Genomic DNA, 17,015 nt, shown 5'->3' on the forward strand with positions numbered 1-17,015 from the left:
AGAATGGCTGCACACTCATATTATTCTAATGACAGGTGGGTGTAGAGATACAAACGACTCAATGCTGCAACGTGTCTGTAAATAAGCTGTGGTGCACATGTATTGATGTGTGAATCCACTGATAGATAAAATATACAGAAAAGAAATGTCTAAGATTGTTTGTGTATATGTATGTGTTCATGTACACAGAATACTATGTATTGTTACCCGTCAGATGTGAGTCTGTCACTATCATTTTAAACTCCATGTGAAGGTTTGTTATGTTTATTTAATTTATTTTCTTTCTTCTCTTTGTGTTAAGGCTTTGAAGCACAACATTAATCAAAATCTGTTTTGATAAAAGTGTGAAACTGCAGGTGGACAAAATAACAGGAACATATGACCATATAATAAAATTCAATATAACAGCAGAGAAAGGGCAACGGAGATGGATAAAAAACGACAGCAGAACAGGTCATTTTAAAAAGGGACAGTTCACCCCGAAATCAAAAAATAAATATTTTTCCTCTAACCTTTAGTGCCAAGTCTTTCTATCTTGGCTGTTTAAGAGATATCAGCCATAGAGATGTCTTTTAATGGAACTAGATGGCACATGGCTTCTAGTGCTCAAAGCGCCAATAGAAAAAAAAAACATTTTGAAAACTCAACCTCTCTTTCCAGAAGTCATGACCCAGTTATTCAAGATAACCCACAGACCTTATTGTGGGTAGTTTCATGGAGGAACCATTTTATTTTTACCAAACTACACCTGCCAAATGTATCACTGTGCAAAGTTGTGGTGATGGTGAAGGATGTCAGCCTCCTTGACTGTGTTGTAATGTGAGCAAGCTTAGTTAGCAATCCTCTCGTCCGTGAGTAGATGCACGCTTCCTTCAGAACGGCGATACAACTGGCGGGTGTAGTTCGGTGGAAAGAAAATAGTTCCTACATGAAACTGCTCACAACAAGGGCTGTGGATTAACTTGAGTAACTGGGTCATGATTTCTGTAAAGAAAAATTGCTTTTGAGTTTTCTTTTAAAATGTTTTTTGGGCGTTTTGAGCAAGGAGGAATCAATGTAGATTGATAAATAGCACTACAGGTAAGGCGAAAAATATGCATTTTAGATGTCAGCGTGAATTGTCCCTTTACATAGTCAAATAATGAATTAATATTAAGATCAGCTGATAGTGGGAAACTTATTGCCAACAATTTTGCTCATAATTTCAGTTATTTCTCAAACAAAAATGGCAAATATCGTCTGGTTCAGGCTACTCAATTTAGAGGATTTGCTGCTTTTCTCTAATTTTTATATACATTTGTAATCTGAATAGCGGGTTTCAAACGGCTGGTCAGAAAAACAAAGAAGAGGTGTCAAAGAAGCTCTTTGCAGACATTCAACGATTAAACACTTATATAAATAAGTAAAGGATGAATAGATGAAGCGATCATGACTTGTTGCAACCCTAATTAAAAGCTTCACAAAGAAAGGATTTGCAACATGACTTCTTTGCTCGAATGTGTTAAATTTACAGTTGTTTCTTTTATTGTGTCCACCTCCTCTCATAACTGACATCAGTCTCTTTATTCCAGTCAGACAAGGATATGCAGAGCCAGAGTTCAAGTACAAGCGTTTGAAAGAAAAGCAGCAGGACTTTTAGTAAACGGTATGGATAAATAAAGAGGAGCCATACTGTTGAGCTGCTTCAGTATCACTACAACAAACCAACATGACCACCAAACCTTTGAAAAATGTTATCAATTTATGTTTATGTGCCAAAATGTTCTACTCTTAGTATTTATTCTCTGTTTTCAGACAGTTAATGTTGATGATGGATGGTTCTTACCCGATCGAATTATTCTGTGAAATGTCACGCAGCATTGGGATTGGTGACATCACTGGCCTGAAGGATAAATGTAAAAAAGAAAAACAGTTAGAAAATAAGCAGGTCAGACTCGTCACACTGGACCGGCTCTCCCTTCAGTAGGATGAAGTGTTTGTTAAAAACATAGCATGAGACAAAGTGCACAAAAGTTTGAATAAAGCAGGCGTTCCTTACTTATCTGGTAGAATAGGGTCGTCATCAAGATTTAATGTACCTTGGATTCCATGGCAGAGCTCTGCAGGGATCTCAGTGCCCTGAAGGAGATAAAAGTAGAGTCTGTATCAAGCAGCTGCCACAGAGCAACAGCATTTGCTCAGCAGAGGACTATCCAGTCCTATTTGTAAAAATGCTCTACATTATTTATCCTCTCTCCATATTAGATGATTGAATAAAAAAATAAAAAAATAAAAATAAAATAAGAGGCACTTTTTGGATCAGATGAAGGTAGACCGCAAGAACAAGACTGAAAGCTGGTATCAAGGTGGCAAAGCAGAGACTGGAGAGACCTCAAAACCAGTAACACTAAAGATATGTGGCAGGAGATCCTAAATATCACAGGCTAAAAAAGCAGGAGCGCTAACATCATCTGCGAGTTCAGATTTCCTGATGAGCTTCACACTAAAGTCGGTATCAAGGAAGCAAAACAGAGACCTCGGCAGAGACCTCAACACTAACATTATGTGGCAGGAGATCCAAAACGTCACAGGCGAAAGAGGCAGGAGCGCCCCCATCATGTGTGAGCTCAGGTTGCCAGATGAGCTAAACACATTTTCTGCTCCGTTTGATCTCCTCAAGAAAGAGTAAGCTGTAAAGTCTACTCCTCAAATTCTGGTCAACTTTTACAGAGGAGCAATAGAAAGCATCCTGACTGGAAACATCACAAACTGGCATGGTTCATGCACAGCCCAAGACAGGAAGGCTCTACAGCAGGTGATTAAAACCGCCCAGAATATCACTGGTACCATCTACAGAGCATCAGTGACATCAGTGAAGTGAGATGTCTGCACGGAGCCCAAAAGCATACTAAAAGACTGCTTCCATCTGGCAAGAGATACATTAGTATGTTATTATTATCAGTTATTTCTATATAGTTATGTTCTGTATTTTGTGTTTTCTGGAGTTTTGTTGTAAAATCTTGTGTTGTATGATGACAATTCATTTAATCTTAAAAAATAATCTGTATCAGAGAATTACTTGAAGGCATTTATGTCCTGGTAGCATCAAGGAAAAATACTGTATGTTGCCATGAAATTCAAATTAAGATTCCCAAAAGGATGAACTTGTACAACATGTCTTTGCAAAGAAGATATCTATAATCTTGCGTTAAGTCCAAACTCCATTGGTTCCAATCTACAGGGCATCAGTTTTATTGGTGAGGTGTCTGGATGGAGTAGGTGTTGTCTTTTAGTATCCTCAGGACTGTGTGCAGTCTCTTCACCCTGCTGCTTTCTGGCAAGTGATACAGAACTATCTGCTGCCATACCACCTGTATACATAGCAGTTTCTTTCCGGAGGTTGTGAGACTCCTGAACTCATCCTGTCATGAGCCAATTTCTAGTAACCACCATCAGGACGAAATTTAAATGTTCAGCTCTACTAGTAAGACTCTAAAAGAGACACATCACTAGTACTTGAGTGCAAGTGTGTCCAAACCTGATCAGTCCTTCTTAATGTCGGCAGTTTTACATGCATTGCTTCACGCTGTTCAGACTTGCTCATTCAAAAGTATTTACCCAGTATTTACCCACAATTGCTTTGGTAAACAAATGCATAATCAACAGGACTAAATCCAACTCAGACGACACCTGCACAGCTACACACACATCTGCAGTAGAATGATGCAGCAAGATCTTTTACTGGATGTGAAAGTTTGATCCACAGAAAATGACTATTATTACAGGCACGTGTTAAACTGACAGAGCAGCTGACTGTGTGCAGATTGAAGGGTGTCAGCTGAATGATGCATTAGACCTCAGCAGACATATTTAACATAACTTTTAAAGCGATGAAACAGCGCAACTGAGAAACTAACTGCTTTATTGTTGCATTTCCCATCAATCCCTTTGTTGCTTCTAGTCTAAAAGTGCACTGGTTGTTTGCCAAACACAGACAGCTAAACAACTCTAAGCAGTGAGAATTTTTGTTTTATTTTAAAAACACACATTTACTGCTATTTAGCTACCAGTTTGTTTTGAACTGGATCTCATGTGACTGGAGTGCTGGGTCTTGTTACCTCGAGAGATTCTGCACGGTAGAGTTCGTGGACGAAGTCGAAGAGTGGGTGAGACTTCCCAATAAACACCACGTCGCTCCCCAGGCTGTTTCTTTTCTCTGCAACAGAGAACAGACAGCAGCTGTGGTCAGAGGGGGAAAACCAGCAAGTGAGTGAGAGACTGGAGCTCTGACTTTATGGACTGGATGGTAGTGGGGAAGAGAAGAGAGGTGAGGAGATGAGAGGGCTGATGAAAAGGAAAAGACTGAAAAACAAACAGCCACACAACAGACTATTAACGTCAGGAGGAGAGAAGAAAGAATGAGGTACCAACATTAAGCTGTGTGACATTTGGATGATGATTACATCAGAAAAACAGAAAGAAAAAAAATGTCTAATGTTAAACAAATTGTAGTTTCCAGATAAGAGAATTGTTTTCTTGAACACAGCAGCTGGTATAATCAAAGTCTTTTTAATGGCCGTCATTAGCAGTCTTGAGTTTGCCCCATTAAAAATGTACAAACTTTACAAAAAAACACCCACAGAAAGATCTTTTCCTTTATGATCTGTAAAAAAAAAGTGTTGTTACAGTATTTGACCATAATAATAATAATAACGATAGAAGAATTTGAGATGTAGCTTTTCTACTTCTAGTTATGAGTCACAAGTGTACAGATATGTTCTGATTCTTTAAAGACTTGTCTACTATATAAATACATAATATAATATATAATTACAAAAGAAACCTCGAGTTTTATATTGTGGGGATTTTCTCACCTTCCTCAGATGTGAGGTCGGGGTAGACATCAGCAAGCGCCGCCCTAAGCCGACGTTCATCCACAAAAGGCAGCAAGGCCACTCCTTCAAAACAAAAAAAACACATATACAGATTAACTGAAGTCAAAAAGACTTTATACGTCATGTAGTTTACGTTCACTTAAAAAAAAAAAAAAAAAAAACATTGAGAGTTTGATTTGAAATTTAACCTCAGGTAATGTTTGTTCCCTGCACAACACAAGTACATAAATGTACATAAGGTCATGAGGAAAGTTGATGCAAAAAATGTTGTTCATTGGATTCGAAACAAAAAAGTACTTTTTTACTTTTGTTCGTCTGTAAAGATGGCAATAATACAGCCGTAAATAAGGTTTCCCCTCGACTCCAAAAGACTTTACTGTATTCCCTAACTTTGGAAAGCAAAGTTCGGTCCAGACAGGAATACTTGGTAAGACTAGTCCAGCACTGAAAAACAAGCCTGTGAGAGAATTACTTACTGAAAACTCAAAGGGTGTATTCATGATATGATATAAAACTGCTGGAACAACACTGTCAAAAACATCTCCATCCTCTGTTGGGTAATTGACTTGGGAAAGTGACTCACCCTGCCAGGCGTATTTCTTGCCGTTGAGATCAATGGCAAAGTCATCGGGGTAGAAGTCAATGATGGAAGAATCCTGTGAAGGAAGTATTTAAAATAAGATGAGGAGATCCCTAAAAAGATGAGTCAATCTCCTGATCTCTTTGTCCCTCATTCTCAACTCTTACCGGACTGCTCATGAGGCTTCGCCACGTCTCGGGCAGAAAGTTGCCGCTGGCAGCAGGAAAAACGCCCATCAGCTGCTCCAGTGGCTTGAACTACACACAACAACCACACACAAGTAAGATTACATACTATTGACTGGTAGTTAACTTACTCAGCAGGACATTATACCTTATACCTTTTTTTTTTTTTTTTTTTTACAGCAAAAAAGCAAGTATATGCACGTTTTTAAAAGAATAATCTGGCTACATAAAGGCGATTGGTTCCTTTCCCATTGTCTTTGAAAGAAATTCAATCCAAAATTGAGTGATCTTGTCAGTTTTTAATTAATTCCATTGTAATGCGGATTCCTCAAATTTAGGGTAGGTAGTGGGGCTTCAATTCACCAACATTTATTAATTCATATTCCATTTTAGACAACAGCTAACCTTTGTTGTGATGTGACAATGTTTTCATTCTTGTTTAACTTTAGTGCTCATTTCATCTTCATTACATACAACTTAAAATTAAAGGCTTACGAGATCATGAGGTCCAGCACATAATTAGTTTGTTATCAAAAACTTCATCTTGAATAGTCCGTATCAACATGAAAAATGCTCTACATCTTCACCTGTTTATCTCATTATTGTAAAAATTCTGAAACGGATGTGTGGCTGGCAAAACAACCTCAAGTTTACGGGCATTTGAATGGAGCAACACATTGAACATGCTTGCGCTTGTTTGAGTGTGATCGCGGTGATGAGATGAGACAGTAGACCGGAAATGACAAAAGAAGAGGAGAAGGTTATTCTTACCGGTTTGGTCCCCATCTCGAACTCTGTGAACATCTCTTTGATGTCTTTGAAGTCGGAGGCGAACGGGGCGTAGTGGAACGGGAAGTACCACTTCCAGGAGGCACAGCCCTGCAAATCAACACAGAAACAATCACTGACGTTAAAAGTCAATTAAAATTCTCTAGCGCCTGAAAAGACGCCTCCAAATCATTTGTTTTATCAAAAATACAAGAATATTTAATCAATAATGATATGAAACAGAAAAATATCAAATCCACACATTTTACGAAGCCAGAAGCAGCGAATGTTTGGCAGTTGTAGACCTTATAAGTGATTACTGATCAATTATCAATGTGCTGATTCATTTTCTGAAACCAAAAAAATAGAGTGGTCAGACAAACAGAAGAAACACTAAGAACTCCCATTTTGCAAAAAATAAAACGCCTTTAATAAAAGGGCTTAGCGCCTGTGTGTTTCAACTCAGTTTTCATTGAGGCATACACCATCATTTTCTGTTCGATTTAATGCATCTGCTCATTACATTTTCATTTATCTCCTGACTAACATGCGAACAGGATCAGAAAAAAAACAACACTTAAAGACGATGAGGAAATGGAAAGAGAGAAGCTTTTCTTTGCCCTTTTTCCACTGAAGTTCCACTGCAGCATAAAGATTAAGATCCAATCTGATCAGACTAATGTGGCTGAGCTGACATTTAAAAACCTTCACAAGCCTGAATTCTGTATATGTGAAACAGTCTAAACTGCCTGCTTGACGGTTCCAACTCCAAAATTACATTTCCGTCTGTTGTTGCTTTAAACTTCTGTGTCGATGGTGACTGAGGGCGGATTTTTGTTGCTTTAACTACAATGAAGCAAAAACCAATCCAGTCCTTGTAAAGACAGACTGTACCGTGAACCCTGGAGCATCTGGGGACAAAATATTCCCCAACACCTGCTGAGAGGCTCTTACATCTCACAAATAATTCCCTTCCTCAGCTCTGTGTTTTTGAATGTTTATGCAGGAGCATAGAAGAAGAGAAATACAAAAAAACCTGTCTAATCCTGCAGGATCCAGTATTTGGACGACTTATCCTTCCTGAACAAACACGCCTCAGTCCAAAGAACGACCTTCACTTCCCACAATCCACCTCTGAGAAAACAAGGCCCTCTGATAAATCCACCAATCCTCACATCTCAGCGAACCTCACCACTCTATTATTAAAGATGGTCATTCAAATGATAATATGGGACTTTACCATAATAAAAGGTAGAAGAGGCACCAATCTCCACATTCAAATAATCGCACAAATCATTTATGTTAATATGACCGAATGTTTTGTCTCGAGGAGAAATTCATTTGTGACTGCAGCCGGCGGGTCAAAGACCACGACTACAGAAAATACATTTACGGTTTCATAACAGGAGGGAAAAAAGCTGCCAGCTCATGTAATCTCCCGTCTTTCAGTGTAATCTTACCTTTATGATTCAATCATATTGTGTTTTAATACACTTCTGTTGCCAAATGTATGCCTGCAACTAACTAGGATTTTATAATCAATTAATCTGACTGTCATAGAATAGGAGGGTAATGGCTAAACAAATGTCAGAACTCCAAAGATATTCAACTCTTTATGCCAATTACAACAATATAAAAGAAGGCAAAAAAACCCAGAAAATTCTTGTGAGAAACTAGAAAAAGCAATTGTTTGATATACAATGGACTATTACATACATAGCTGGTGATTTTAAGTCCTTCGTGAAATTAACAAATAATTTCAGCATCAGTCACTATCAATGATATAAAAGCATTAAATTTGATTTAAAAAGCGTTCTGACTGATTAATTTAGCAGTAAAAACTAACCAAAGTTAAATTTAAATAAAACTCATTACATCTGTCTGTACGTCAGTACAATTTTGTGGACATTTGTTAAATAAAAAAAAAAAAGTCTTACAGACTTTAATCTTGATAAATGAAAAAACAAAATGCCCTTAGCTACATAATTTATTATAATTAAATAGCATCTACGTTGTCATTTAAGAAGAAGAGAGAAGACTGCTCTGGTTTGGCACTGATCTCTTGATTCTATTCAGCTTTGATCCAAGAAGTTCTGATTCAACTTGTTTCAAATAGTTTCAATTCTTTAATATTCACACTGTTGTTTCTTTTGTTCATGAAATTGCTTTGACCGCAAATGAAAGAGTTAGTTACAACCTTAGTATTAGGTACAAGGAGCTGAAAACGATTCAGTCTGATACAAAAGTCATGAAAGAAATCCAGCCGAGGTGTTTCTAATGTTTTGTACACCACATTTAAATCAATGAGCATAAAGTAAATCTATTCCAATATCATAAACACAGAGCTGAAAAAAATTAAGTTAAAGGGACACTTGTCTACTATTTTGATAATTAAGATCGTTTAAGTAAGATTTGCTGCTTTTCCTCGTCTTCTGTGATGGTCAATCGGCTGAGTCAATAATGATAATTGTTAATTGCAGCCCTAAACATCAACAAAAAAACAAACTTTACAATGAAAGGTTTATTTCATGGGTTTTGTATTAGACAGTAATGGTTTTAAATAGGTTGACCTACTGTAATAATCAACTTTCAAACACATTTCACTGTAATAAAGTATTGAACCAAGAAAATCAAATCAAACCAAACTGTAACAAAGAACCACAGCCCACACATACATATATTCAGAGACACAAAGGTTGATTTTTGGATTTAGGATTCAATATTGGATATATTGGATCATTTCAATTAAAATTGAGATTAATCAGAAAATAAATGTATTTGTTGAAAACTGTTCTAATTTGGGTCCAACATGGGTGAACATGAATGAATTCAAGACAAAGGTGGGCCATCTACTCTCGATTTTTGGAAGAAAAAAATAAATGAAACAAAAAAACTTTGGGGTGAACAATCCCAAATAGACTGTCAGCATGGAAAATGTCTCCATCGGGGGGTGACAAACCAACAACTGAAAAACTGTGATACCGAACAAAGTGTGAATCTTTTGTGTTTTGTATAAACTGAGAGCTTCCTTCCCTGATCATTTGGCGAGGTGTGCTTGATCATAACTCTGCGACAGCGGACAGAACCGTGAATGTGTGGCAGCAGAGCGAAGACACGTCCCCGTCCGCCGAGGGCCCGTTAATGAATTCATCCAGAACAGCCCCCTGAGACGGGCTTTGGATTGGCGAGCATGTGGAGTCACCACAGAGTGTGAATATACACTCGTCACAATCAGCCCGGACAAATCCCCCCGGCTCAGCCCGAGACGCCCCGGCTCTTCTGAAGAGGGCCCACAGCTGATTATTTCATTTCAAGATAAAGATCAATATTTTACAACAATAAAATGATTTAGTGCATAATCACACTGCAAACAATAAGTGCAGAAATCAGAGACGGCTGCTTGGAGGTTTGTTTGTTGAGACACTCCACAGTAAGGAGTTCTTGACTTTCAACAGAAAACCTGTCGCTCTGTTAAAATCTCTGGTCGCCAGAGATGTCTTTTATTCAGACTGAATCAAGTCTGATCTGAGGTCAAAACTGTATTTGGTTAAAAATAAGAGACAAAGATGTATTTTTTTCACTGCAGCTGGGTTAGTTCTATTTTTCTAATTACACTACCAACTGGAATACATGTACATAAATGTGTCATCTTTTCATTACAGCTTTTAGTCTTTTTCTTCTTACATCAGTTCGTTATACTGAGGCGATTTGTGATGTTACGTCACGCATCTTGCAATGCTGGCATGCTTTACAAAATCCGATACTCGGGTGGCATTATACTGCCATTGTTTTCTACAGTGTAAGAAAACAGTAGGCATAAAGAAGGGTCTTCGCTGGGCAATACTGGGCAGTCTCTGTGTAAAAAGTAGGGCCGTCCCGAATACCCTTTTTTGAGCTTCAGTAATAATCGACAGTGAATATTGGAAGTTTCGGATGAAGAAGGAGAGGACAGAATGAGGAGGATGAATCCAAAAGGCCTTAGCCAGACATTCCTCTGTTCTCAATCAAAATGGACTGCATAGCTTTGCAACGCATGTCTTTGTTTAACTAAAGGCATTCATTTTTTAAGGATTCTGCTGTATTGATGTTTCTATTGTTACCTTTCATTGAATAAAAATACATTTTCTGAAAGGTTTGGTGAGGTTTTCGCATGTTTGTAATCCTGAGCGGTTTGGTTAAACAAGGTTAAATAACAGCTTTTGCTGTAGTTCGCCTTTATTGATTGCCTAAATTTTGCAAAAAAATGAAAACAAAGTAAAAATGTGAATACCTGAATCCATACATTGAAAAATACCTAGCCATCAAATGAATATCGAAATCATTAGGTCTTGCCCTTGTAAAAATATAATTATAGAGTTAGCTTCCAGAAAAAAAGAATCTGTTGATATTTTGAGACACTAATGCTGGAGGGGAGAACCCCCTAGCTTTTAAGTTTATCAAGACTCTTAATCTTCCCAGAATTATTTTGGGACCTTCACAGCATTTGGATCTGTAACTCAGGAAAAGGAGTGAGAAACTTCATGAAATGTGTGGTGCTTGCTCTGTTAGGGAAGGCTAAATACAGCTGAACTATTATTGTGCAGACATGGTCTGATTGTGAAGCTACATGAAAGGTGACGGGCGGCTGTAGCTCAGGAGGTAGAGCGGGTCGTCTAGTGATCGGAAGGTCACTGGTTCAAATCCCTGCTCCCCCCAGTTACATGTCCATGTATCCTTGAGCAAGATACTGTACCCCTAATTGCTCCTGATGATCCTGATGAGCTCCTGATGAGCAGTTGTCGCCTTGCATGGCAGCCTCCGGCATCAGTGTATGAATGTGTGGGTGAATGGGTGAATGTGGCATGTATTGTAAAGCGCTTTGAGCTGTCCGAGAGGACTGGAAAAGCGCTATAGAAATGCAGACCATTTTATAAAAATCATTGGAAGCCAATGCCAACGTAACATTCATATTCAATGGTGTCAAACCATCTTTTAGGCCCCACTTGGCTGAAAACATGTCTCAGCAGAATAGGCAAACTTGGGATTAAACTCTGTCCAGCTCATGTCACAACACTTTTTTTACAGTAAATGTAATAGACATGACAGTGATTTCAGTGTTACCTGGTAATAGTAGCGCAGCACCCAGCAGAGACCCTCCACGTACGACTTAACCACCTTCTGCCTGAAATCCTCATCTGACACATCCACGTCAAACTTGGTCTTGTAGTATCTCTGCTTCCAGCCCTCCTCCCACAACCTGCAACACACACACACACACACGGTTAACCTTAAGTGATCAAAACTATTCCTAACATGGAAGCACTTTCCCTCAAAAATACACAATACTGGAATAATAAAAAAACTTGGCAAGTCATTAAAGCTCATTAGAGCGCACACTGTCTGTGTCAAATACTGATACTTTAGGATGGTGGCTGACCTGACCTACAATCACAAAGTATCAGTATTTGACGGTTTGGGAATAAGACTCAAAATCATAATTTCTTACAAATATGACCTTTAATGCCTACAGCTTCAAGACCCAGCAACAATTATTTTATACTTAGAAAAACACAGTTGTCTTGCAACAGTAGTTGGTGTTATATGGTACGTGGTAATGGTGATTTAGGGTCACACATAGGCTCTACGCAGAGCCTTCGCCGTAACCTACGCATTTATACATGTGCACTGGCGGTGGTGAGCAAATTGCCACCTGTACTTTGCCCTTTTACACACCGATGCCTTTGGTTCACAGCTGTGTCTCTGGGCTAGAGAGAGCGGACAGGCACTCTGCCTGGAGAAGCATGAGCAGCCCGCCGACCAGGTTGGAATGCAACAGTCGAAGCAGGGAAACAACAGGTGACATTACAACTGGCTTGTACAGCTACAGCTGAAGAGGAATGGTTGAGAGACCTGATGACTAAAAACTGAATGAACCAACTTTCTCAGCATTAGTTTTATTTAAAGACAGAGGAAGATCTAAAGGTGTACATTAATGATCAAAATAAGCACTCATTCAGCATTAACAGATATCTTTTCATGTAAAATGTCTGCTGTAATCATAACACCAAGTTTATTAACTGGGGGAAAAGTTCCTCACCGTGGGATCCCTACCGGACAGAAAACACCGCTGGTGACAACCTCAACCAATGCTTCCTCAGTTGTAAGTTCACAAACATTCTCTGATACCGAAATGCTCTGTAATTGTCCAAGCACATACAGTATTTACGGTCATATTGTTCAACTCTTTTGGGGATCAACTGTCTGGACGCTGTGGCTTTAAAATAAATATTTTTTCATTACCAACACTGTTTGTGACCTTGAAATGTAAATTGATTCTGCTGTTGAACATGAGTGTATGTAATGGGGTCAGATGTTTGTAGTGTAAATGTTCCTTAACGATACATTTGCTTATTAAAATCGCTGTTTTGAGGATGCTGCTCTGCTCATCTATAGGCTGAAAAACTGCATTAACTTCCTCACTGCTGCTGGAATAGTTTAATGGCTTTGACTTCTTGGTAGATTTGGGGCGGCGATGCCATTCTGCACACATAATCAAGTCTGTCCAGCATCTGTGCCGTGGATTCTCGGAGCGGCCCACAGGGAGCGCCGAGTCCTAAGAGGAAAGCCTCCATGAATACCAATTTAGCCCGATGGATTTAGCAGCTTTGACGAGTGCGTCACAGAGGAATTTACTCGAATATTCCTGCTTTCCATATTAATGACATGCAGAAGGAGGTAGGAGCTGTTCAGCAGAGGGATGAGTGTGTGTATGAGTCTGTGTGTGTGTATGTATGTGTTAGGGAGGCGGCAGAGGGTTAAACAGCTTGTGCTGCAGCTCTGTGGCATTAATGAGTCCATCTCTCCAGTTGTGTTTGTTAACACCATCTTCACTGACTGGAGCTGCTCTGTAAAGAAGTATTTGAAAGCCATTTTATTAACTACATGCAGACTGTCCGGTAGGCTGGCACAAAAGACATTATCATCCAAGGAAGAGCCTCGATCCAATCATCCAATCAGCACAGCCATCTTGTTGGCTACATCACTCTATTAGGTTTGTTCACTTAGCGCAGATCCTCTAGTCAATGAGATTATGTGATATTTGGAAAAAGAAGTCAGAGGACATGTAATACCGCAATCGCTATGATTCACCTGAAACTTCAACTTTACAACGGAAAGAAAGCGTGTTTACAGACTGGTACAAGAAACGATTTTGGTCTCTATACCCAATTTATCCCTTCATCACAACTGTACGACGCTTGAATTTTCACATAACTATTGTTTAAATTATATTAAAAGGGGCACTATGAAGTTTTGGGGCAGAAATTCAAACTCAGAATTTTAATATTTACAATATTAATGAGGCAATAATACTTTTCCATAACTGAATAAACAAGCTGTTCTCAGAGGAAAATAAAGTCCCCAGAACACTGTTTGAAGCTAGAAAGGTGGCAGGGTCCGCCACATATAAACAATGTAAAACAGACTGAAATTGTGTTGTCCTTTACGGTCAGTCTGTTTATTCAGTCATGTAAATAAATAGTTTGTTCACGCATAAACCCCACCCAAAAAAAACAGTCAGTCAAGATTTTTCTCTTACGATTAAATTTTTCCCCCCAAAAATACATAGCGCACCTTCAAGGCATAAAGTTATGCATAATTAGGGGCGTGGCCAGTTTTAAGGGCAGAGCCGTAAGCTTCTGGAGGGACCAACACCAGGAGTCGAGGACAGCACAGAGTTTAAACTGTTGGGATTGAAAAATGAATTTATCCTCGCTCTCACATGCTATAAAATGCCAAGGAAGTGCTGAAATCAACTGCAATATACTGTAAGTCTTGTACAAAAGCTTGCTCAGCTCCACCCAAACTCAACCTCTTTCCCCATTTTTGAATAGCCGAGAGTTTGCCGAAGTCAGTAAGTGCCAAGATGGCGACCACCTGTATGATCCAAATTGGGCTTTATTTGGGCTCTTCAGAACCATTTTGGTGGCATTAGGACTAGGCAGTATGACCTTCAAATAATATTACTGCATTTTCAGGCTGTATCGTGACAAACAACATGTATCTCTGTATTTGAAATGTCCTCAAAAGCACTTAATAAATGCCAGGATTGAGCGTCAAATTACAATATTTTTGACCAAATGTCTTGATATTAATATTGTGACTATATTGGTACTTTCACAAAACATTAGCACAATGAGATTTATGATCAATTATTTTGAGTAATGTGGATATAATCACCAAGTGGGTGAATGCAAGTATCAAAACAGGTAGTACTCTGGTAGGTTCAGAAAATTCCATCATTTTACAGTAATGCAGACTTTAAAACCAGGTAAAGACAACACCTCTTATCATGATATGACAGTTTCAGAAATGTCAGATGTCTCATATTACAAAAACAACAGAGTATCATGTATTGCCTAGCCCTAGGTGACGTCACAGTGGCTCTGTCGACTATTTTATACAGTCAACATTATTCACTGTAAGTCTAAACACAAAATGTGTTCACACTGCTGCCCTAAGCCCACCCTCCGCTTAGACCCAGCCCACCCAGCTTATGCAGGTTTACCTGACGTTGTCTTCAGGCTCTGGCTCGCTGTCACTGTCCTCAGCTTTCCTCTTCACCCCCCTGCTGTCTGCGCTGTCACTGGTCCCTGCAGACGACTGGCCAGGGCGACAAAAAACCAGTGGGAAAAAATAAAAGACAGAAAGCACTATCAGAAGACATTCAACATAGAAAATGAACCATAAACTTGTACATTTTAATTTTCTATCAGTGTATTCAATGGAAGCTAAAGATGACTTGACATTACCAAGTGATCGATCAGCAACACGTAAGGCAAAGAAAAGCATTAAATGATCACATTTGAGAAGATGGAATTAAGGTGTTACGCATTTTTGCTCAAAAAGTGACTTAAAATATTAGTTGTTGACCGTTTTATTTTCAAACCTAATAATTTTTTATTTGTTGTCTTTTACCTAACTAATAAAGATCGCATTATATTCTCTAGAGACATAATCAATAATGATATCTGAAATTAAGAATATTTTATACATGTGTATAAATATGTATAAAATATTCTTAATTTCAGATATCATGTATTTATACATATTTATGCCATACAGATAAAGACAACGTATGATGTTATGTTCATTGTAGCATCAATTAAAAGTATTGTATTCAACAGTGGTGTTTGTTGCAATCTCATTCAGAAAGGGCAGTTGAAATATATTTTTACTGATAAGGAGTCATTTGCTGGCTGCTACAGCAGCTGTAAGTTTGTGGGGTTTTTTTTACAATTGAAAGAAGGTGGTTTTGGAAAGAACCCCCCCCTCCAAAAAAAAACACTACCTTAGCTACTTAGCCTTCCCATCTTCCTGAAGCCTTTGTGCTCTTTTCATTCATGTGCAAATGTATGGCTGACTATTGTTGGCCGATACATTTAACGCTTTACACGGGCAGGAAATTTAACAGCTTAACAGACATGTTAAATAGAAGCACGACCATGAGCTGAACCAAAATACAGCGCCCACATTCAAACAGACTGCTGTTCAGCGACAATCCAACTCTCCCAGAAGAAAAGGTACCACCGTTTTGAAACGACTGGCGGCATGAAATTTTAACAAGTAAAAGGACATTTTCAAGGATGCTGATAAACTTTTAGCTGCTGAAGAATTAAATACTTCTGATTTTGAACATGCTGTACTGATCAAGGATTTTTAGATTACTACCGGGTGATCATAAAGAACATTTTTTTTACACTGCATTCTCCATGCACCAGCCAATTGGCACTTCAAATGTTAAAAGTGGATCTCTAGTCAACCATTTGTTCATAGTTAAGTCCAACTCCAACTCACAACTTTAGATGCAGAACAAAATATAACCAATTCCAAATAAGTCGGGACATGGTGTGAAACAATAATAAAACAAAAAGTGATCATTTGTGATCAATTGAAAACAGGTCTTGAGGAGTACTACTGCACATGTGAAAAGAAGTAGTTTAAATTACCTTCAAGGATGTCACTCAGTGGTCATTTGCATTGTGGATATTATATGCGCCAGGTTTTAAAAAGCAGCCCACAACAGCATTAAACTTCTATAACTCTCTTGGACTCATTATGGACAGTCAAAAAACAAATGATCAAAATCAATACAGGGGAACCAGAGGTATCCCCTTTTTATTCCACACGTTCTTCTTCCTTTTTAAAACCGGTGGCCTTCATTACCCACAATGCAACTTAATGTCTACCTCATTAACTTCGTTGATTTTTGTAAATAAATGATTGTTGTTAATTTGATGGTAGCAACACGCTTCAAACCAGTTGGGATAGGGGCAACAAAACATTGGGAAATAGGGGCGAGTTTCACCATTTTGTCAAACACATGATTGTATTAAAGGATATTGCTACAGGAGTTCAGTAACACTTCGTAAAACTGTTGTCTGTAAACAGTTCGTTTGCAGGTGCCTGCATTCTGTTTTCAGGAATGATAATCTTCAAAAAAGTTTTAAAAAACAATGTTTTTGTGCGTGTGTACACTTTCCAGTTCACCATGAACTTACATTGCCACCGTTCCTTATCATGGCTTTCAGGGACTGAGCAGCATCCTGCAGAATAAAGAGAAAAACAGCA

At 38.5% G+C, this 17,015-nt stretch overlaps 1 protein-coding gene across 3 annotated transcripts in view; it reads right to left on the minus strand.

Moving 5' to 3' along the window:
* The window catches only part of xrn2 (5'-3' exoribonuclease 2), a 43,911-nt gene that overhangs the window by 19,014 nt on the left and 7,882 nt on the right, over positions 1–17,015 (minus strand). For all 3 annotated transcript variants that reach the window (XM_084378350.1, XM_084378349.1, XM_084378351.1), the window contains 10 exons: positions 16,946–16,990; positions 14,953–15,047; positions 11,508–11,643; positions 6,411–6,518; positions 5,622–5,711; positions 5,458–5,530; positions 4,854–4,937; positions 4,098–4,195; positions 2,039–2,118; positions 1,826–1,882 (listed from right to left, as the gene is read on the minus strand). In XM_084378350.1, the coding sequence (XP_084234476.1) occupies positions 1,826–1,882; positions 2,039–2,118; positions 4,098–4,195; positions 4,854–4,937; positions 5,458–5,530; positions 5,622–5,711; positions 6,411–6,518; positions 11,508–11,643; positions 14,953–15,047; positions 16,946–16,990 (866 nt within the window). The remainder of the gene's footprint in view (positions 1–1,825; positions 1,883–2,038; positions 2,119–4,097; positions 4,196–4,853; positions 4,938–5,457; positions 5,531–5,621; positions 5,712–6,410; positions 6,519–11,507; positions 11,644–14,952; positions 15,048–16,945; positions 16,991–17,015) is intronic.

The sequence above is a fragment of the Pagrus pagrus genome (assembly GCF_965226575.1).
Source record: "Pagrus pagrus genome assembly, chromosome: 16".
NCBI classification, from domain to species: domain Eukaryota; kingdom Metazoa; phylum Chordata; class Actinopteri; order Spariformes; family Sparidae; genus Pagrus; species Pagrus pagrus.